We start from the raw sequence: 21,794 nt of genomic DNA, 5'->3' as shown, positions 1-21,794 counted from the left end.
ATTCTCTGCCTCCATAAGAAGGCTGCCACACCACCATGCACTTCGTGAACACCCTTGGGGCCGCAGCCAGATCAAAAGGGAACCGCAAACTGGTAATGTTCTTGGCCCATGGTGAAGCGTAGGAACCGCCGATGTGCTAGGTGGATGGTGATATGAAAGTACGCATCCTTCATGTCGATTGCAGCGTACCAGTCCCCCGGATCCAGGGAAGGGATGATGGTGCCCAGAGAGACCATGTGGAACCGGGCCTTGACCAGGAACTTGTTGAGCCCACGCAGGTCTAGGATGCGGCAAAGGCCCCCTTTGGCCTTGAGGATGAGGAAGTATCAGGAGTAGAACCTCTTCCCCCTCAGGCTGTGTGGCACCGCCTCTACCGCCCCCGCCTCTAGCAGCGAGCGGACTTCCTTCTCTAGGAGATGCTCGTGAGAGGGGTCCCTGAAGAGGGACGGGGACGGGGGGTGGGGAGGGAGGGAGGCGAACTGCAGCAAATCCCTGTTCCGCACCATGCGTAAGACCCAACGGTCTGACGTAATGGTGGACCACGCATGGGAGAAACGGGACAGGCGGTTCAGGAAACAAAGGGATGGATCCGGTGACTGGTCTGGTACACTGTCCTCGAGCGCACCTTCAAAAGCCTGGCTTAGTGCCCGATTGGGGTTTGTGCTGGCCTTGGTTCTGGCCCGGCGCATTATTGTTACCATTGTTGTTGCGCCGTCGCCTGTTATCCCTGCCTCACCTACGGTAAGGCTCATGCCTGTGGAGAGGCTGGTACTGGGGTGTGCATACCCAGCGACTTAAGCGTAGCTCATGAGTCCTTGAGGCTGTGCAGCCTCGTGTCTGTCTGGTCTGAGAAGAGCCCAGACCCTTCGAAGGGGAGGTCCTGGAGTGTATACTGGACCTCGGGCGGCAGGCCTGACTCCTGGAGCCATGCTGAGTGCCTCATGATCACCTCTGATGCAATTGTTTTAGCCACCATATCTGCCAAATCCTGGGAGGCCTGGAGAGAGGTCTTGGCTACTGCTTTGCCCTCATCCACCAGTGCCGTGAACTCCTGTTGGGAACCTTGCCGGAGGTTGTCCTTAAACTTCCCCACTGCCACCCAGGAGTTGAAATTGTGCCTGTTGAGGATGGCCTGCTGGTTCGCAATCCTCAACTGAAGGCCCCCAGATGAGTAAAAAGGTCCAGGCGTTTCGCCTCCGTGGCCTTAGGGGCCGGGGCCTGCTGTCCATGGCACTCCCTTTCGTTTAACGTTGAGACCACTAGGGAGCATGGACTCGGGTGGCAGAACAGGAACTCATAGCCCTTAGAAGGGACAAAGTATTTACGCTCCACTCCCTTGGCCGTTGGAGCGCTGGAGGCCGGGGTCTGCCATATAGTCTTATAGGACTGAATGGTCTTAATGAGTGGGAGCGCTATTCTGGATGGACCTTCAGGGCTCAAAATGTCCACCATGGGGTCCTCCTGCTCAACCCTCTCCTCAGCCTGCAACCTCAAGTTCTGGGCGACCCTGAGCAGCAATTCCTGGTGGACTCTATGGTTTATCGGTGGAGGGCTGGACACCTCTGTACCCGCCTCCGCCTCATCCGTGGAAGACGAGGAGGTTAGCTGCTGCTCGACCCCCTTCGGTTGGTCCTCCTGCTCCCTTTCTCCTGTGGGAGGGGCCTCCGGCTCAGGCTGGGGCAGGAGTCCATGGGAAGGCACCGGACTCAGTGCCAGTCTCTCCCGTTTATCCTGGGGGGATGCTGGAGGCCTGGATACTGTAGCCTCCGGCACCGTCTGGCGTTAGTGCGGGAACCGGGACCACTGCACCGAGTAACTTGCCCTAGATGGGGCCCTTTGGCGCTCCTGATAGGGGCCCAGTGCTGGTAGCTATAGTGGCCGGAGTCGGCACCAGACTGCGGCAATGGCAATCGCGAAGGCCATGGCGGTGCCAACGATCCGCGTCAGCAGGAGAATGAGCGGCTCCTGGCTGAGCGGGAGCGGTACCAGTATCCCTGGGACCAGGATCAGGACCGGGACCGGTGTTCCCTGGACCAGGACTGTCTGTGGGAGTCCTCTGGCGAGGGCCGTCTCAACTCCTCCCAGTGCCGGTCTCTGGGTGGTGCTGGAGAGCAGCATGCCCTTTCCGGTGCTTCCTCGTGCCAACCCACTGCTGGTGCTGTATCCTCCTTCTGGGCCACTGGCAACTGTTGAGTCTGCAGAGTCAGAGCTCGACCGGGACCAACTCCGGGAGCGGTGCCGGGACGGTGTCTTCGAGTGGCACACCATTGCCGGCTTACCCCTCGATGGCACCCGCCAACAGCTCAATGAGGTCCTTTGCAGCCTCAAAGGTGCCAGGCGTAGAGGGCTGATCCATTATGCTCTCGAGCCCATCGTCTGCACTGAGCTCACTTAGGTCTGGGCTCGGTGGGGCTTCTGCTGCCGGACTGCCAGTCTCAGCACCAGTACCACGGCCTTCCCGCTCTTATCGGCACTCGGTGCCTTGGGAGTTTGCCTCCTGTGCGGGGAATGACCACACCTTCCTTTCGGCTGCGCCAGGAGCCGCGCCCGGAGGACGAGCAGTGCCGGGGCCTAGCCTGGCACTCTGGGGCTGACGGTGCTTAGCCGGTGCCAGGTCTCTTGACGGCTCTGGGGCACTACGCACCGAGGAAGCCTGAGCCAGCATTGGGCGCTCCTGGCCCGGCGGCTGCAATGCGGCCACCATTAACAGCTGCTTTAGACGAAAGTCTCTTTCTTTCCTTGTTCTAGGCTTAAATGCCTTGCAAATCCTACACCGTTCAGTTTGATGTCTGTCCCTCAGATAACATAGACAGGAGTCGTGGGGGTCACTAACCGGCATAGGTTTGCGGCACATGGCTCAAGCCTTGAAGCTGTGGGCCTGCAGCATGCTCTGTGGCCTGGGGCGGATGCTGGAAGCCTCCAAGCACCTAATGACTTAAGTGTCCACAATAGGTATGTTAACGAACTGACAACAGCTTGGGCCAGCAGGGGTATAAAGGCACGGCACAGTGGCGCCACTCGGGGGGCCCCGCTGGCCTGACAGGAGCCGCTAAGGGAAAAAGTTTCTGACGCTTGTGCACACAACACGCGCATACCTAATGTGGAATGGACGTGAACAAGCACTCGAAGAAGAATATCTTTTACTGGAGCAACCTCTATTAGTGAAAGAGACAAGTTTTCAGGTTATACAGAGCTCTTCTCTTGACCTGAAGAAGAGCTCTTTGTTGCTTGAAAGCTTGTCTTTTTCACCAACGGAAATTGTTCCAATAAAAGATATTACCTCACCCACCTTCTCTCTCTTTAATATCCTGAAACCAACATAGCTACAACAACCTTGCAGATAGTATTAGTTATGGCTTAATACTCAATTTTAGATAGAAAACTAGGTATGCAGTCTAATTGTAATAAGCAGTTTGGAAGGTCAGAGTTAGGTTCAGAAGTTGTATCTCTTTCTCCTTAAGGTATTTTAATTAGAAAATTTATACATTTAGTGCACCAGGGTATTCCAGGCTCCTGTACCACTGGCTATATTTAATAACACAGCAAGTAAAAACACCCCTGTTTGAAAAAGGTTGCCCTACCTGTGTGGAATTCTATCAGGTTAACGTTATGCAAGAGTGACAGCAGAAATGGGACAAGGAAAGGACAGTCATTCAAGTTCAAAGGTAGGTAGATGATCAAAGATTAAACACAAGAAAAGGAATGATTCTATTCAAGTTGAAGATAGGACACTGTAACCTAAATAAATGCTTAGCTTTAATTAAAACTCTTGGAAACTGCCTCTGCGCTGTGGGTAAGTTCTCAAAGTCATGAGAACTTTATTTATTGCTTGAAATGTTATATGGGAAGAGAGTGAGAGAGATTAGGTTATCTCAATTTTCATTTGAAAATGTCTCTAGTTATAAAAAAAGTAGAGGGCAGGAAAGATTAGATCCATTTTAAATTACAGTGTATAGAGGTGGCATGAAAATGTTTCGTTTTCTAAAGGTAGTTCAAGAGATGGAAAGGGTAGAACCCTTGAAAGCATTTTCTCATGACTGATAGCAGCATAGGATGAACAGAAGGCAGCAAAGGCTGTCAGTGAAAATAAGAAAAGAGGGAGCTGAAAGAGAGCTTAGCTCAGTTGTGAGAGGTGTTAGATTAAAGGAATCAAATGAAAACTTGTAGAGGAAGCAAGAGCAGCCTGGTATAAGTAAACAACAAAGCATGCTACCTAGCAGTCACTGCACAGAAAATGGGTTGGTGAATACTAGACCTAGACAAATTAATCTAAGGGTAATGAATCCACAATGCCTGGAATTCTACTTTCTTTTATTAATTTCTAATATGAGGAAAAGTATTTTTTAAAAGGAAAAACAAATAGCTTTGATTTATTTAGTCCCTACTTAAGGAAAACACTAAAGCAGGCATTAAAAATTAAAAACATGCTTACAAAAAATTAAAGTGCTTTCCTGAATCAGGGCCTTAAATCAGGGATGTCATTTGAACACAAATAAATCCAAATAAGGGGTAGTTACCAACCCTGAATGTGTGTTTTAATATCTGAGCTGGGGGGAAGAAGGGGGTAGATAGGAGCAGAGCGGCAGGAGCCAGAAAGGCGGGGAGACAGACTGAGGAGAGAGGCAGGAACAGTAAGTGGGGATGCAGGGAATCAGGAGCCAGGATGGGGAAGTCAATAGGAGGAGATGGAGATAGAGTCCACAGTTGGGGTGAATAGAAGTAGAGACACTACGTGCACAGAGGCAGCAGACTTTATAACCACTAAAACACACTCCCCGACAGAACCTGGATTTGAATTCAGGATTCTTGAGCCTCTACATTTCTTTGCTATCAGCTATCTGTGAAATCCACTGGCAAAGCATATGTATCACCCCCTCTTTAGTGACTGGTTGACAAAAGAGGACAAGAGCCTATTACTGCTACAATTACTCCATGAGCTCAAATAATCTGTTGATCAAAAGGTCCTAGCCCTGCTGATGATCCAAATTATAGGCCATATGGTTCTACATAATGGATTTTCTGTTTTTCCAATTTGTTTGCTTCCTTGCTTGAAATTAGTAAATTATATCCAAAGAACCATATTACCCCAAAACCTTCAGGTTGCAAAGTCCAGCACTAAAAAGTTAGGGAATGCCAGAATTAAGACTGCTTTAATTCAGCCCACTTGTACACATGCATTATGATATAGTCTGACTATATGATCACACATTTTTTCCCCACAGGACTCTGCCTCATTCAGTGCACAAGATATATGGTACTATTGGAATTAATCAGGGTTATATGTGAATGAGGTCTGTAGATTTTCTGCATCATTTGTTGCAGAATTGCAGAAGTTTGAAGGTGTTTAGGCAGGAGACTGGAGGAAGGGAAAGGATGGTTCCATGGTTAAAGTAGCTGCATGTTATCCTGGAAAACTCAATTCCATCCCTGTCTTGCGTGCTGAATTCCTGTGTGATACTGGTCTTTACCTAAACAAACATTTTCAGTGAGCCACTAAATTCCTCCATTTTTTGGATGTCCAGTGTGACATACCTGGGGCCAGATTTGGAGAAGTGTTGGGGCCTCACCACTGCAACTCCCTCCCTAAGGAACTGGAGTCTAACCCTCTCTGCCACAAAATGTATGTAGGATGCTGGGCCCACAAATACCATGGTGACAGCACCGCAGAAATGCCATGAGGAAATATATAATCTTGCATTCAGTGCAGAGTTTGGGTGGTGTGCATTAAATAGGCCTGAGGGCTCACACTGAATATGGAGGATTAAAGAGAAACATTGAATAACTAACCATTCAGTGAATGAGGCAGGGGTCCTGGAGAAAACCAGTATGTGATTCTGTAATTAAAGGCTGTATCATAATGCAAATAAAAAGAGGGTCGAATTAAGGTTGTGGGATCAGCCTTAATTCTGGCATTTCTTTACTTTCTTTTAATGTAGGTTTTTTGAGATGTAATTCATTATGTAAGCCTTGATGCTATGCTTAGGAGTGTGCAAAATGAAAACCGACACTTCCTGCCTGGAAGAGCTTATTTGCACTGCCTAGGCATAACAGGGAGATTTAACAATGCAGTTTCAATCTAAAATGAATATCTTTATGTCTTGGGTTTATATCCAGCACTTTAAATTATTGGAACATACATTAAAATGCATACAGTGAGAATACACAGAGAAGTATAGACTAAACAGGAAGGGTTTTTTTATAACAGTACTTGAGAACAAGCAGATTAATAGACTTTAGAATTTTTATTGTAACCAAACCTTTAAATTTTTCACCTACCTGATTTTCTTGGTTACTGGTGAAATTAGTAATCACATGTGTCTGCCCATCATAAGTGACAGTAACATTTGTAATCTGTTGGCTTCCTATTCCCCAGATGTTCATATAGCCAAATTTCAAAGGATTTGTGTTAGTTAGGAAATTGTTGTGCAGCACACTCATATTAACAGTACTCTGAAAAAATTGACAAAAATTCAGGAGAAAAATCAAATGTAGTAATATCAAAACAGTAACACAGATAATCTTCCAAATTGAGTAATGTATAGCAATTTAAACCAAGCATCCAGGGACCATGGGCCAAATTCACACCTACTGCAATTTCATTGCCAATAGAATAGGATCTTCTAATTTCACGTCTGATTTGGCCCTCAAGTACTCTGTAGCACAAACCCTTATTTAAGTTGCAGAAACAGGAGCTGACATAATTAATTTCTAATGTTTATTTCTCCTTATTTTCTTGGCTAATGGCAGAATTCAAAAAGGAATTGAGTATCTCAGCCACAAGAATCATCTCCATTCCACCCTCTTCTCACTTTTCTTTCCTTACCATCTGGAAAATTTTTCACTAGGTGCTTTAATAAAGTAGACGATTGCCTTCCAGTCTTCCTTTATTCACTGGTTTTATGAAGTGAGTTTATTGCATGTAGAACATTTTGTGTGCCTGGGTGATAAAAATATCTTATAGGAGAGGCAGCCTTTTTATTCATTGTTCCAGGCATACAACAAGTATTGTTTCTGCTGCAGTTTGCAAAAACTTCACATTCACCATCTTACTGATGTTTTTCATTATCCCAAGAAGTATAAGACAGGAGACAGGCATGATATTATCCTTGGCAATTCTCCTTTTCCTTTACCCGACTTTGATAGCTTTATTCTTCAGCTGTTGAATTTCAAGACCAGGAGCTACTGTGCAAGTTTCTCATTGGGATCACTCCCAGTCTCATAAGACTACTCCAGAGGAAGCCTGATTGGGGGCTAGGGAACATTTATCCTATCACACCTGGGCTTCATCATGTTTGAACAAAGGGAACATAAAATGTTTGTTTCCTAACAGGACAGTTCCTCCCAGGACTGAGCTGCTCTTTCTGAATGTTCTAATCCAAACTTCCCAGCACAGATCACAAGACAATTGATGTATTCAAGTCACCAAGGCCCAGCAAAATTCACCGCAGGGTACTTCAGAAACTAACTGAAGCAATCTTGGAACCCTTAGCAAATATCTTTGAGGACTCATGGAGGATGGGTGCGGTCCCAGAAGACAGGAGAAGGAAAAATGTAGTATCTATCTTTAAAAAAGGGAACAAGGAGGACATGGAGAGTTATAGACCAGGCAGCCTAACTTCAATACCTGTCAAGAACAAATCATACCAAACCAACCCAATTTCATTTTTGATGGAATTGCTGGCCTTGTGGATGGAGAGAAGCAGCAGAAGTAATATAGCTTGATTTTAATAAGGCTTTTGACACAGTCCCCCATGACAGTCTCTCAAGCAAGCTAGGGAAGTACTGTCTAGCTGAAACACTAATGTGGGTGCAAAACTTTGTTGCAAGACCATATTCAAAGAATTGTCATCAATGGTTTGCTGTTGAACTGGGAGAATGTATCTAGTGGGTTCCTGCACAGGACCAGTGCTATTCAACGTTTTCATTAATGACATGGATAATGTAGTGGAGAGTATGCTTATGAAATTTGCAGATGACACCAGTCTTGTAGGGGTTGAAAGTATTTTTGACAGGACTAGGATTCAAGGTGACCTTGACAAATTGGATAGTTGGTCTGAATTCAACAGGATGAAATTCAATGAAGACAAGTGCAAAGTACTATACTTAGGAAGGGGGAAAAAACAATCACTCAAATATAAAATGGGGAATAACTAGCTAGGCAGTAGTACTGCTGAAAACAATCAGGGGGTAACAGTGGGTCACAAGTTGAATATGAACCAACAATATGATGTAGTTACAAAAAGCCTAAATCATTTTGTGACGTGTTTATATGTAAAACCCAGAAGTGATTGTACCTCTCTACTTGGCACTGGTGAGGTCTCAGCTGTGTATGGTTGCTGGGTGCCACATTTTAAGAAGTGGACAAATTAGAGGGAGTCCAGAGGAGAGCAGCAAAAATGATAAAAGGTTTAGAAAACCTGACCTATGAGGAAAGGTTAAAAAAACCTCGCTTAGTTAATCTTGAGAAAAGATGATGGAGGGGGAGCCTGATAACAGTCTTCAAATATGTTAAAGGCTCTTATAAAGAGGACAGTGATCAATTGTTCTCCATGTCCACTGAAAGTAGGACAAGAAGTAACGAGCTTAATCTGCAACAAGAGAGAGGTTAGGTAGATATTAGAAAAACAATTCTAATATAAGTACTGGAATAGGCTCCCAAAGGAGGTTGTGGAATCCACATTTGTGGAGGTTTTTAAGAACAGGTTAGACAAACACCTGTCAGGGATGCTTTAGGTATATTTGGTCCTGCCTCATCACAGGAGGCTGGACTGGATGACCTCTCAAAGCCCCTTCCAGCCCTACATTTCTATGATATAATTAACATGCAGGAATGTTGCAATGAATGGTATGGATACAATGGGAAACAGTTGAATGGGGGGAAAAGAGTGATTGTAGATATCATTTTAAATAAAACTATTGAGTCTTGAAAAATTTTCATTGGGAGGTAAAAAAAGAACTTAAAATGACAAAATATATATAAATACATACCTGGTTTGCGGCAAATGTTGCAAAGAAATAATGACCATTTTCATATGTGTCTATAAAAGAAGGAAAAAATCGGTAGAATGAAATCTATTCTACTACCAAAAAAAGATAAAATAACAACATTAATGCAGCTAAACTTTTACAAAACCAATACCTGTCCCTAAGTTTTCTTTCCTGTTTTCAGTTTAAATGGTACAATCGAACAATCACATAACACCTGTCACTGTTCTCCTATTTCTATAAATAACACAGTTAAATTAGTGTACAAATTTGTTCCAAGTTTGAACTATCGTATTTCAGTGGACAGACCTAGAATTCTGCACAAATTTTCAAAATAAACTTGTTTGTAGATTTTTAAATAAGGAAATAATTAGGTCTAACTGCCCTTAGGGATTTTTGGCAATTCATTATTTCAAATTAAATTAAAGGACCTCATGGTAATGTACAAATCTAGGAAATAACTCAAGAGGTGGGTGGATAGCTCCTTGCACTCACCTGCCTTAGGCATCTCTGCTGGGCTGGGTACAAACTAGCCCTAGGTTTATATACCAAATCAAAGCAACATACTCCTGGCCTTGCACCCCCACCCATGAATAGTTGGTACTCGGGGTAATGCAAAGAGTAGAAAGGAAATGTGGCTAGAGCACACTGTTCTCTGACCATTTGGGGCCAGCAAATAGCCTGGAGGCTGTTCCAACTGGTGAATGTTAGGAACATCCACAAATCAGCCTCTGGAAGGAGGGAGCAGAAAGCCACCTATACTCCCACCTTCAGACACCTCTGAAGAGATGGCCCCTAATATGTCAAACATCTTAGTTTAAAAAATTTTAACTGTTGAAATCAGTTTGGTCCTGATCCTGTTTCACCTGTATGCTGTCACTTGCAGGAGTGGAGCCCATCTTTGATATTATACCAAAAGTGATCACACTTACCAATGCTTACTCCATCATCCCAGTAAAGCTGACCTTGAGCGACCTCGTTATCATCCAAAGCAACAGTAAGTCCCATAAAGTTTTGTCGGCTACAAAATAAAAAGGAAGCCAGAAAACTCATTAATTTTCCTCCTTTCATTGGAGTCATAGCTGTACATATTGTGACAACTGGAAGTTGACTTCTGGATTCCCTGACACACACTTACAAATATATGAACTTGATTCTCAGTATTAATATACTTTTCCATTACATCATCAGACTGAGCAGGGACTGTGCACTTAAAAAGAAATTGCGATATTATTCTCATTTAGGACTAATTCTTGTCAATTCCTGCTCATCTGAGTAATCTTATACACGTGAGTAAAGTCAATGGGCTACTCATGAATATCAGCATTATTCACTCAAGGGATGCGGGATCACGGCCATAATTTCCAAGCTCGGAGTTATGGGGAAAGACAATAAAGAACAAACAAACAAACAAACTGGAAGCTCATGCAGCCTTTGTTCTGTATGCACAACTCCCTGAAACATGGTTGGAAGCAGGGGAATGCCAAGTGTGTCCTTTAAAAAGAAAAACATAGCATAAAATAAAGAAACACACAAATATGTTTCTCTTACTGTATTATTGCTAATAAGGGTCCTACAAAGGATAAAAATCTCATCCATTTCACTGAGGTCTCAAAAGCTGAGTAAATAAACATCACTCACTTTCCAAGCTACAAATTAACAGATCAGTTCAAATTCCCATGTAGAAAATTGTTAAATATTGGGTAAAATATTAGCTAGCATATTGTTTTTCAAAAATTACTGTAAAATTGTTGTAAAGGAAACACTCCAATTTACTTCATTTACCTTTGATTGGTATTAAGACCAGGTTCTTGCCAGGGGATGATGTAACCACCCCGGATATGAAGATTGATATGCTCAAGAGGTGCTGGCAATGTCTGCAATTGTCCCCTTACTCCAAGATATTTTCCCTGTAAAGGAAGATTTTTTTGAGCAGGAAGGCATACAAATTCTGTTGAATGCTTACAAATGTACAATACATCTTTCCTCTGCCTGGGAAGTCAAGCAGTGATGCACATACACATCATTTTATACAATTAACTCACAGAAACACTAACGGAAATCCGTAAATAGGGCCATTTCCAAATCCATCTGTGATGCAATGTTAATAAACTGTGCTGTAGCTTTAAGTAAAGATTTGATTCGTGTGTTATATCATAAGGAGCACTGTACTTTGGTTTTTGCTTTCTGTTGGTTTTGTTGTTGTTTTGTTTTAAACTTTTCTGGTGCTTTAACTGCAAACTATCGACACTTCAGAGGTGAGGTTCCTCAGCCACAGGACAAAGAGGAGGTATACCAGGTGCACGAGCTAGCTGTTATCATGCAATGTGCATACACGCACACATATCTCATTGTACCAATGCTAGTTAATTAGGCAAAGCAATGAAGAAACTCAAAATAAAATGATGTGTTATCCAAGGGGAACCAGACAGTCACTCTGAAACACCTTTGCTTTTCTGGCATTTCCATATATTCAGCAGTTCCATTTTAAAATGGTGACAGCAGAACTGTCCAAACAAAATATTATTGAATGAATCAAAGTTTTCTATTAAAAATGGCAACTCTTGCCAAATAATATCTGACCAGTCCTAGCTGGTCACAATTATTTGACCCTTTCCTAAGTTTTGGGTGCTCAATTAGAGTTTAGTGTCTTTTAAAATAACTGGAATATAATATTAGGGCCTGACCACGCAAGCTGCTGAGTGCAGTCTGAGAGGCACTCACGTCAATGGGAATTAAAGGTGTACAGTATCTCTAAGGATGTGCTCAGCACCTTCTAGGATCCAATTCTTTAAAAAGGTCTATTGTACAAAGAACACTCTTAATTAAGTTGCTTACCGTGTAATAATCATACCAGCGTGCATTGGGTATATAAGCATTCACTTCTGTAGCTCCCTGAAATGGGAAAGCATACTTATAATAAGAATTAAAACTTAAATCAATGTTTATATAAACTCCCTTTGAAATGTTCATTCCATAAAGAACATAAATGTTGAAATGCTTACTTGATCCAATACAGGGCTAATCAGCAGTGCTGGGCCCCACAAAAACTGTTTGTATATCTCCCACGTTTTTTTGTCATCCACAAACCTAAAAGAATGGAAACATTGTCAATCACGGCTTAATCTTTTCAGTCTTATTTTTTATTCTGGGCACACAGTCAGGTTACTATCGCCAATCAATTCTACTTGCCAGGAGGCCCCCATACAGAAGTGAAACACCATTTTTCTAGGTGGTTAAAGTTACTGATGTGCCATTGTAAGAGCATCATTAGCTGGATAAACTCCCTTTTTTCAGCTCATGCCATCTAGATTGCACTTGCCTACAGGAAGGGACAGATTGTCTGCTACTGTATCCCCAATTAGTCAGAGGTGGGGAAGGGCCAGTCAGAACAGAGAAGGACAAAGGGCTATGGAAAGGAATGTACTCATAGTGTCATACAGGTCATAGGGAAAAAAACATGCGTGAGGTTTATGACTGGGCAAAGACTCAACTCCTGCTTCATAACGATTCAGTTATTCTGTATCAGCGTTGCTTTCAAACGCTTAATACTTACTCGTGGAGCACAGGACGAGCTACAGTGCTGCCAAGAACATGGGCTTCGTGCATTAAAGTGTAGAGATAAGGTAACAGTGTGTATCTTGTATTGAGTATGTCCCTGGAAATATTTTGAAATTTTTCATCAAAGGAAACAGGATCTTGCCTCTAAAAATAAAGATAAAACAGGGTTACTCTTTGTATTGTAAAATCTCTCTTGTACCCATCTTCCTGTCAAAGGGAAATGCATGTGGGCATCCAGTAGCAGAATTTGGCTTTATTGACTAAAGTTCAAACAAAAAGTTTTAGACGGAAACCAGCACATTTAGAGAACTCCAATAAACTGAGTAAAGCAAAGCATGCATCTTTGTGGGTCCAAAGCAAATCCAAATAAAGCTGGTTATAGCTGAAGTCTGCTCTGCTGGCTTCCTGGGAAATGAAGTCAGCTCCCTTCCAGACAGCCAAACGGCAGGCATGATACTGTGGTAATGGATACTGAGAGGTAGGTTCTGATCCAAGCCCCATTGAAGTCAATGGGATTGTTTCCATTGATTTCCATGGATGCTCAATCAGGACCTACTTTAGGGTGAATCATCCTTTCATTATTACAGAGCACTCCCTTGGAAAGGAACTGTAGCTAATGGTATTTGAATTGACTAATCTCAGTGGCATATAATTTACAGAGAACCGTCAACTCACCATAGTTCCTATCACATTATGATTTCTAGAATAGGTGTAAAATGATCCAAGCTGCATCCAGCGGGCACACATTTCATACGTTGTATCATTGAAGAAGCCACAGATATCTGCTCCAATCTAAAAGCATGTAAAAGGTAATTAGAACTTAGCACTGTAGATGATTAGAATGGTATTAAATTCCTATTCTAAATGTTTTTAACTAATAGCTTAACTTACATAGGAAATTCCAAAGAGGCCAAACTCCATTATACCTGCCAAAAAATCCAGAAATAAATAAGACAAACTCTTCAGTTGCATCTTTCTCTGTCAGGCCAAATAAGGAGGGATTCTTAGAAGGGGAGGTGGGGCCAGATGGGATTCCCTACAGACAAGGATACTGTCTTGGTCCCACTTCCCCATGATACAAAACTGTAAAATGGCACAATTCCACTTTCTTGCTGTGATATCATCCAAATTTACACGACAACTGAAAGTTGCTTTTCTTGGTAGTTTACATGACAACACAACATAAACATCAGCCTAAGCCCTCATAGCTTGAATGTTTCTAGGGTTTTCCTTATGGGTCTGATCCCTCTTTGTTTCTACATCCATATACCTGAGAAAGCGCCATAGGTTGGAGCTTACACCCCTACACTGAAGCTAATTAGACACTTGATACAACTTTGCAGTGATTCAGCAAAAATACCATTGCCTCTTATGCATGGTTCAATTACCCGGTGTCTGGATGACTCAATAAAAAGAGTTCTGCATCCCTATTCAAGCTCCAAGGATTTGTCCCTCTCTTACTGAAACTCTCTCATGTCCCAGTACAAAACCACCTCGCAGTTTTCCCATATCTGTTAGCATCTGGAGACTAGCCAGTGTCCCACTGGTTATGTAGTGGTTTTCCAAATGTTGATTTTGTACTATTTGCATAGAACCGTGGGCTGTATGTCACAGGAAATGTGATTTCCTGTAGTTCTGTGGTAAGCTCATGCAGTTGATCTTAATTAATCACCTCTCTGAGTGCCCTATGATCTTTTGGTCACGCTAATGTGGAGATTCTTGATATTTCCGCTCCTTATGTTGTACCTTCATTGGTGTGTTTTTAAATACATGTAGCATCAACTGAACAGCCAGTCTTAGCTGTCTTAGTCTATCTGACAAAGAGATGTTTAATTTTGTTTAAAACAATAGCTCAGGTTGGATACAACTTAACATGTTTCAAGGTTGCTCAGATGTTACTTATTCATCAATAAGGAGAGTTGTTCTACACTGGGCAATCCTAAGAAGTTCATTCAGGCTTCAGGGCTACTCCCTATATCGAAAATAGTGATAACATCAGAAATAGCTCGAAAAACAAAATTAACTCTAAGTGCAGCAATTGTGCTTCAGCAGACATTTTTCCTCTGTGATGATTTGAAGCTTGAGGGCCATTAAAATAAGTTACTCCTCATACCAATAATAGATTTTTCAAGTTGGTCCCATCTTGCATAGTTATCTCCAAGCCAGTGACCTGCCCATTGTCCACTAGAGGGATATGTTGATCGGGTGATAACAATTCCACGTTCCCCTGTGGCATTGCGTACAGCACTGATATCAAAAATACAAACATAAGCACATTAGATGCGGCAATCATAGGGAAAAATCCCTTCTGTAAAATACCTAATTAGGAGACATCAAATGGAGAGACCACATTTCTATGGAAAACGTAGTTCTTAGCTTCTGAAGCCTTGATCCTGTAACCATGTATGCACATGTTTAAATTTACTGTCAGTAGTTCTATAGAGTTAAGAAGAATTAGTTGCAAAAGTAAAGTTACTTATGTGCATAAATGTTTATGATTTAGGATGAGGACCTAGATCAGAACTACTTGCCAGTGGGGAAAGAGTTGGGGCTGCTGCCTTTGCAGTCAGCATCAGCGTTCTCCAGAACAAACCTGTGAAGTGCTCAGCCCCTCTCAGGATGAAGCACTGGGAGCACAAGGATTCAGATTGTTCTGGGACTGAGTGGGAGAAGGGGCATAATGTCTTGCACACCTACACTCTGGCCCTTAATATTTTTCACACTAGACTAACATTTTATAAATGCTGTATTGTGGTTATATTACATACTACACAGTGAACTAACAACAGTGCTAATCGCTTGCACTTCTGTAGTATTTTTTATTTGAAGTTCTCAAAGAGCTTTGCAAGTTAAAGTTATACAAACTTCAAAAGTTTCATATTTTGGTATGGATTACCATTCTCTCTTCCAAGCACATAAACAGGAGAGGCAATTTAATTGTTACAGACCTGCTATATCACTGGTGTGCAAAAAGAAACTCAATGGCCATCTTTTACCCTGGTAAATAAAGCTGTATTTGCTGGGACCACATTTCAGATGTCCAAGGTAGCAGTATTAGAAAATGGCTACCAGCTCTTTGGACCTGATCCAAAGCCCATGGAAGTCAACAAACTATTAATGATGGAATTGCAGATCATCAAGGGTGAGGCTCAATTATGCCACTGAAGCTACTTCCACTGATATCAATGGAAATACTCAGGGTTTACACCTCAGTAATTGAGACTACCATCTGGCTGCAAAGACACTAGTTTTTTGAGAATAAAAAAGTGAAAATGACTTACTAGTAGGTAGGTTTTGCCTGTGACCATCCATACAGACTATGTACATCATAGTGCCTGACAGGGGTCCCATCTGGCAGGAACTGTTGACTTTCCATGCACAAGGTCACAAGATTCAGCCCTTTTTCCTTTTCTGCCAAAGCTAACAAGGAGGAGATTAAAAGTCAAACCATTAAACATAGTGCCAACAAGAAACCAGGTAAGTCACTCACTCTTTAAACCTCTATTTTTCCTTTACTACTGCCCTCTTTCAACTACCTGTGTCCTGATATATTTTGGCAAGAACATTTAGGGCCATGTCTTCCCAGCAATTTTGCAACAGTAGTTCCTCAAGTAGAATGATGGCAGGATGGATCCCTTGATGGTGTTACTCCAATTTTTTGAGAATTTGTCTCCAAATACTATCTACGTCCAACACTCTTGTGTACTAATTCACGGCCACAATATTATTACAAACTGGATATGAGCGTGTACCAACTACCATTGTCCGCACTACAAAAGTACCATTTTAGTATGCGGAATCAGGACCTTAGTTTGCGTGTTCTCCTTAGATTTTTAACTACAGCCCCAAAGTATATCATAGGAAGTAATCTTAAATAAAATATTATTATTGATGCTTACAATCCTGGATTTTAATATGAAAAAATAAATTAATGCTGAATATTTTATGCAAGGTTGGACCAAATAAACTCTCTTCTTTTGGCCCACAGAGAATCATTAATAATAAAGGATCCAGTTTACAAATCTTTTCTGCTGGGTGACACAGGGTATGATTTAATAACAATGTATGTGGTAATAAGAGTGCAAACTACAGACAAGATTCCTTACCTGGCATATAAGGGGGGTGGTTTAGAAGTGGTTCTCTGCAGCCATTAACTGCTCCATTAATAAAGCTTGCTGGTTCATTCATGTCCTAATATATATATTTTTTTTTTTAAGAAAAGAACACAAATATTCAGTAACTTTGTCCTGAACCAATGTCAACTCAGATATTCAATGAACTAAAGTTTCCTAAATCTGCCCGTTTGAATTCTAAGGGAAAAATATGCCTACTTACAAACAAGGAAGCAAATATACACACAAACTGAATACAAATGGAAAATTCATCAGAACCCTTCTGCTGACAAATGCTGTGCTGTTACGAATGTTATTTCTTTTCCCCACTAGCTGTTGGCCTCCCCGAGCTCTGACTGAATTAATTAGGGTGCTTCCCCAAACTTGCATTTTATTTCCATACACTAAAGGCCCCTACTTCTCAGGCTCCTGGCTGAGAAGCTATGGACGTGGCTGTATAACTCCCTGTGGAGTACATCTGTGACATTTCTGAATCAGCATGGGGAAGAGAGAAGCTCACTACACAGGGCAGAGGGGTGTACTCTTTAAGCCTAGAAGCTGCACGTGTTCCATGTTTCTCACACAGCTCCAATTCTGTTATCCATATGCATGCTGAGTAGCGCCATATGCCCATTGAAATGTCCCCACAGATCACTGCAATCTGAACTCTGTCCTTGTATTCACCAGTCAAGCATTTTACTATTCGACAGGCTCCACTTTGCATATTTTACTCGATCCATCCAAAATGCTCCCCCGTCATTCGTTTTATACGCGCTAACACACAGACATTTGTGCTGGATTCAGAAACACAGAATAGACCAGCAATAGATTTTTTCACCGCTTGTCAAAGTACAGTATAATGATATTGATGGTGTTTATCCTAATTGCCATATCATTATTGTACTGCATTAATAAGCTCAGAAATCTCTGTGTTGACATATTTCTTTAGGAGATGGATACAGAGTAACATTTTCTATAAATGAAAGCCAGACATATTGTAATCTCTTGAAGCTGTGATTTTCAAAGGAGTCTAGGGAATTTAGACATATCTTCCAATAAAACTAGTGTGTGTCATAATCCCCTAGACAGCTTTGAAACTCAACCCCAAAATTTCATATATCAGCCATTTACATAAAACAAACTGCAGGAACACAGATTTTTCTTACCAGCAGGTTTTCCCTCATGGTAATAATACATTAACCCAGGTATTTTACATTGGGTGGCTACAATTATTTAGAAAGCAAGATGATCTTTTGCAGTGATTTTGGGAGGAGTTGTTAAGAGAACATTATTTGTCAAAACAATGCTGACTGATACGGCCCGTTTAGTATATGTGGATATACATTGTACAGTCATCACATCTAAAGATATTACGTGAATTGTTTAGGTGGTCTACATTATTGCATTTTGGGCAATTTCATAACCTGAAATTTAACTTTTCCACAGGGACGGATGTGCACTGATAGTGATGCGAGAAAGCTTACACAGTGCCCAACGAAACAATAACTCGATGAAGTCAATTTGTTTTAACCCCAACTGTTTTGAGCACTAAATTGACTCACAAAGATTACACAACTGGGAAATATCCTTGCAGGAGCAGGTGTTAGATTACTTTGCTAGAACTAGTGCTCTGATTTACCTTCTTGCTAACTTGCATTTCATCCACAGTTGTTTATACTGGCTCACCACAAAGTCAGACCCGATCCTATAACTCCCACAGAAAGCATTATGAAATGTGGCCGTCAGGTACAGATCCCCCAAAACAAACAGCATTAAACTGATACGTAGTGTTTGAACTTATTGGTGAGGCTAACACTCAGGTTTCCTCATTGTGGGCTCAGCCATTGAGATGAAGGAGCAGTCAACATGGTATTAAAGATAATGAACTACTTAGTGGCATAAAAGTTACTGAAGCCTTCTTAGAATAGTAAGAATTGTGTGAAACCAGTAACGAATCTCCTACATGGGGTATTACTAAACAAAGAACCAAAACAAGACAAGGCATGCACTTACAGTCCACAGGCCATCAAATTTTACACTCTTCTCTGGATTAGCTGGATTAGTGTGGAATTCTACTATTTCTTTTTGCCACCACTGTGCTGTAGAATTGCGGAAGAAATCTGGGAAAGCTGCATAAGCTCTGTACAGCTAAAATAGTAACATACAATATATGAAAAGAGACACAGGTGCTGGATATCAATATATTCAACTGATTTAACAACCTAATCAAATGAAACCACTGACTAAGATTGCAGTTAAACTACAGACATCTATTGTTAATATGCGCCTACAGTGGTATGAAACTCAATCCTAAAGCTCGTATTCTTTGTTAACTGTTCAAGTTAACATGTCTCAGACTAAAGTAAATAGTCTCAGGTAAATAGAGTATCAGACTAAATGCATAATCCAAATAAAAAAGAGAGAGGAAGAGCACCAAAAGAATGCCACAATGGCTAAACAGCAGAGACAGGGAGGCCATTAGAGTAAAAAAGGCATCCTTTAACATTTGAAAGTCAAATTCAAGAGAGGAAAATAGAAAGGAGAACAAACTCTGGCAAGTTTATTGTGAGAGTATCATAAGGCAAGCCAAGAAAGAATTTGAGAAGCAACTTCTTCAAGATGTAAAAATTAACAGTAAGATTTTTTGTAAGTACATCAGAAGCAGGAAGCCTGCCATTCAGGCAGTGGGGCCATTAGATGACAAAGATGTTAAGGGATCACTCAAGGAAGATCAGGCCATTGCAGAGAAACTAAATGAACTATTTGCATCAGTTTTCACTGCAGAGGAGGTGGGGGAGATACCCAAAATAAAGCTATTCTTTTGGGGCAACAAATCTGGATAAAGATAATTTTGGGGGGAAGAGTCTTTTGTAAAAGTAAGCCATGCCTCACCGTTCCATTAGAATTCTTAAAGGGGCTCAACAAACATGTGGATAATGGTGATCAAGTCTTGGAATCAAGACTTGGTGATCAAGTCTAGTGTACTTGGAATTTCAAAAAGCCTTTGACGAGGTCCCTCACCAAAGGCTTTTAAGCAAACTAAATAGTCATGGGATAAGAGAGAAGGTCGTCTCATGGACCAATAACTGTGAAATGGCAAAGTTTTCAGACAATATAGAATTATTCAAGATAGCTAAGTCCAAAGGAGCCTGGGGAGTTAAAAAAGGATCTCACAAAATTGGGTGACTGGACAACAAAATGGCAGATGAAACCCAACTTTGGAAAGTAACGCACACTGGAAAAAATAATCCCAACTATACATATACAATGCCACTAAATAAATCCATGGTACACTGATACCTTGAATACTGTGTCCAATTCTGGTCGCCTCATCAGGGAAAATAAAAAGATATAGTGGAACTGGAAAAGGTTCAGAGAAGGGCAACAAAGATGACCAAGGGTATCTGATGAAGTGAGCTGTAGCTCACGAAAGCTCATGCTCAAATAAACTGGTTAGTCTCTAAGGTGCCACAAGTACTCCTTTTCTTTTTGCGAATACAGACTAACACGGCTGTTACTCTGAAAAGGGTATGGAATGGCTTCCATACAAGGAGAGAGAGAAAAAAAGACTGTGATTATTCAGCTTAAAAGAGACAAGACAAAGGGAGATATGATAGAGGTCTACACAGTCATAAATAGTGAAGAAAAAGTGAAGTGTTATTTACACTTTCGCACAATGCAAACACCAAGGGTCACCAAAGGAAATTAACAGAAATTAACAATCCTTGAGGGGGCCATTTAGGGATCTGGGGCAAAAAACTGGGGATTGGTCCTGCTTTGAGCAGGGAGTTGGACTAGATGATTTCCTAAGGTCCCTTCCAACCCTGATATTCTATGATTCTATAAATCTGGAAATTACATCTCCTAGCTTTAGTGCAGACATATCCTAAGCCATTGATTTCAATGGAGCCAGGATTTTACCCTATGTTTCCATAGGATTCTATCCAGCACCAGTACAATTAGGGGGAACCAAAATCTAAATGAATGGAGTGTGAGAAACACTAGGGATTACATCATATGAATGGCTGGGGCATTTCATAGCCAACACTGTATGTGATTAGTAATAGTCCTCATTAACAATCCTACGGCTGTTCAACGCTCCCAATATTGTAAGATTTCACTACCCAACTCTTTTTTATTATACAAAGTGTAGGTGTAGGATGACTAGTATATAAAGTACATTTAATAACAACTATTATTTATTATTTACAGTTTGTTTTACAGCCTTACAGACCAACTGGGAACATGGTCTCATCAGTACTATACAGAGTGCTGGACAGCCCCTGCCCTGAAGATCTTACAGTTTAAGTCCATAAGAAAAAGGGTGGAAGGAATATAACACACAAGCAGAGGGACTTTTTGAAATGTCATTTTAGTTCCATGGTTTTTTCCCCTATTAAAAGAAAATCTGTGGTGTGGGGGTGTGCAAGGAGTGATTAGCGAACTGGAAAACCAGAGAAAGGGAGATCATTCACAGGAAGGAAGGAAGGAAGGAAGGAAGGAAAGTAGAGCAGGTTGAGGTGGAGAGACTGTGAGAGAGGGGGCTGAAGGGAACACTGGTAGAAGTGTTAAGCGTACATACCTGGATCTGTGTTTCTAAATCTGCAGAATCATTAACTACTATATTAGGATATTCTGGCCAAACCTAAAGAGAAAGGAGGGAAGAAAAGAAATTAAGCTACACTGAATTGATTTTTATGTAGTTTCTGAGACATACTACAGCTTTTAAAATGTACTCTTTGCAGGTCAGAGTGCACACACAACTGCAAAGAAAATATTACATGTTTTGCAGTGTACGTACATTTAGCACTGTACAAAATAAATTCCTTCTATGAACATGCACGCCCCTCCCCTAAGAAAAAAAGGGATACAGCTGAATAACATTATTATAGTGATAGCACTACAGGCTAAATTATCTCACTATTACCTCTCCCAGAGGTAGCACAGATACACTTAACAAGAGGGGTGGCAGGCAAAGCTCGAGGACTCCACATAAGATAGTCCTCAATTTAAAAAAAAAAATGCAATTTACTCAGAACAGTCATTTTGAAATCCACTCCTCATTTTTAAACTAGTTCTCACAACAGACCTCACCTGGAGTACTGTGTGCAGTTCTGGTCTCCCATGTTTAAGAAG

General features: G+C 41.6%; 1 protein-coding gene across 1 annotated transcript in view; it reads right to left on the bottom strand.

The window, feature by feature from the left end:
- Positions 1–2,464: 2,464 nt before the first annotated feature.
- Positions 2,465–21,794, bottom strand: part of SI (sucrase-isomaltase) — a 139,503-nt gene continuing 120,173 nt past the window's right edge. Inside the window, 15 exon segments of the mRNA XM_077826868.1 lie at positions 2,465–2,686; positions 6,277–6,450; positions 8,989–9,038; positions 9,918–10,006; positions 10,771–10,895; positions 11,824–11,880; positions 11,991–12,075; positions 12,542–12,690; positions 13,222–13,338; positions 13,438–13,472; positions 14,660–14,793; positions 15,828–15,966; positions 16,653–16,737; positions 18,672–18,806; positions 21,241–21,303. Coding sequence (XP_077682994.1) covers positions 2,465–2,686; positions 6,277–6,450; positions 8,989–9,038; positions 9,918–10,006; positions 10,771–10,895; positions 11,824–11,880; positions 11,991–12,075; positions 12,542–12,690; positions 13,222–13,338; positions 13,438–13,472; positions 14,660–14,793; positions 15,828–15,966; positions 16,653–16,737; positions 18,672–18,806; positions 21,241–21,303 — 1,659 coding nt within the window.

This window comes from Eretmochelys imbricata, chromosome 9 (assembly GCF_965152235.1).
Source record: "Eretmochelys imbricata isolate rEreImb1 chromosome 9, rEreImb1.hap1, whole genome shotgun sequence".
Classification (NCBI taxonomy): domain Eukaryota; kingdom Metazoa; phylum Chordata; order Testudines; family Cheloniidae; genus Eretmochelys; species Eretmochelys imbricata.
This window is presented reverse-complemented; position numbering and strand designations above follow the sequence as displayed.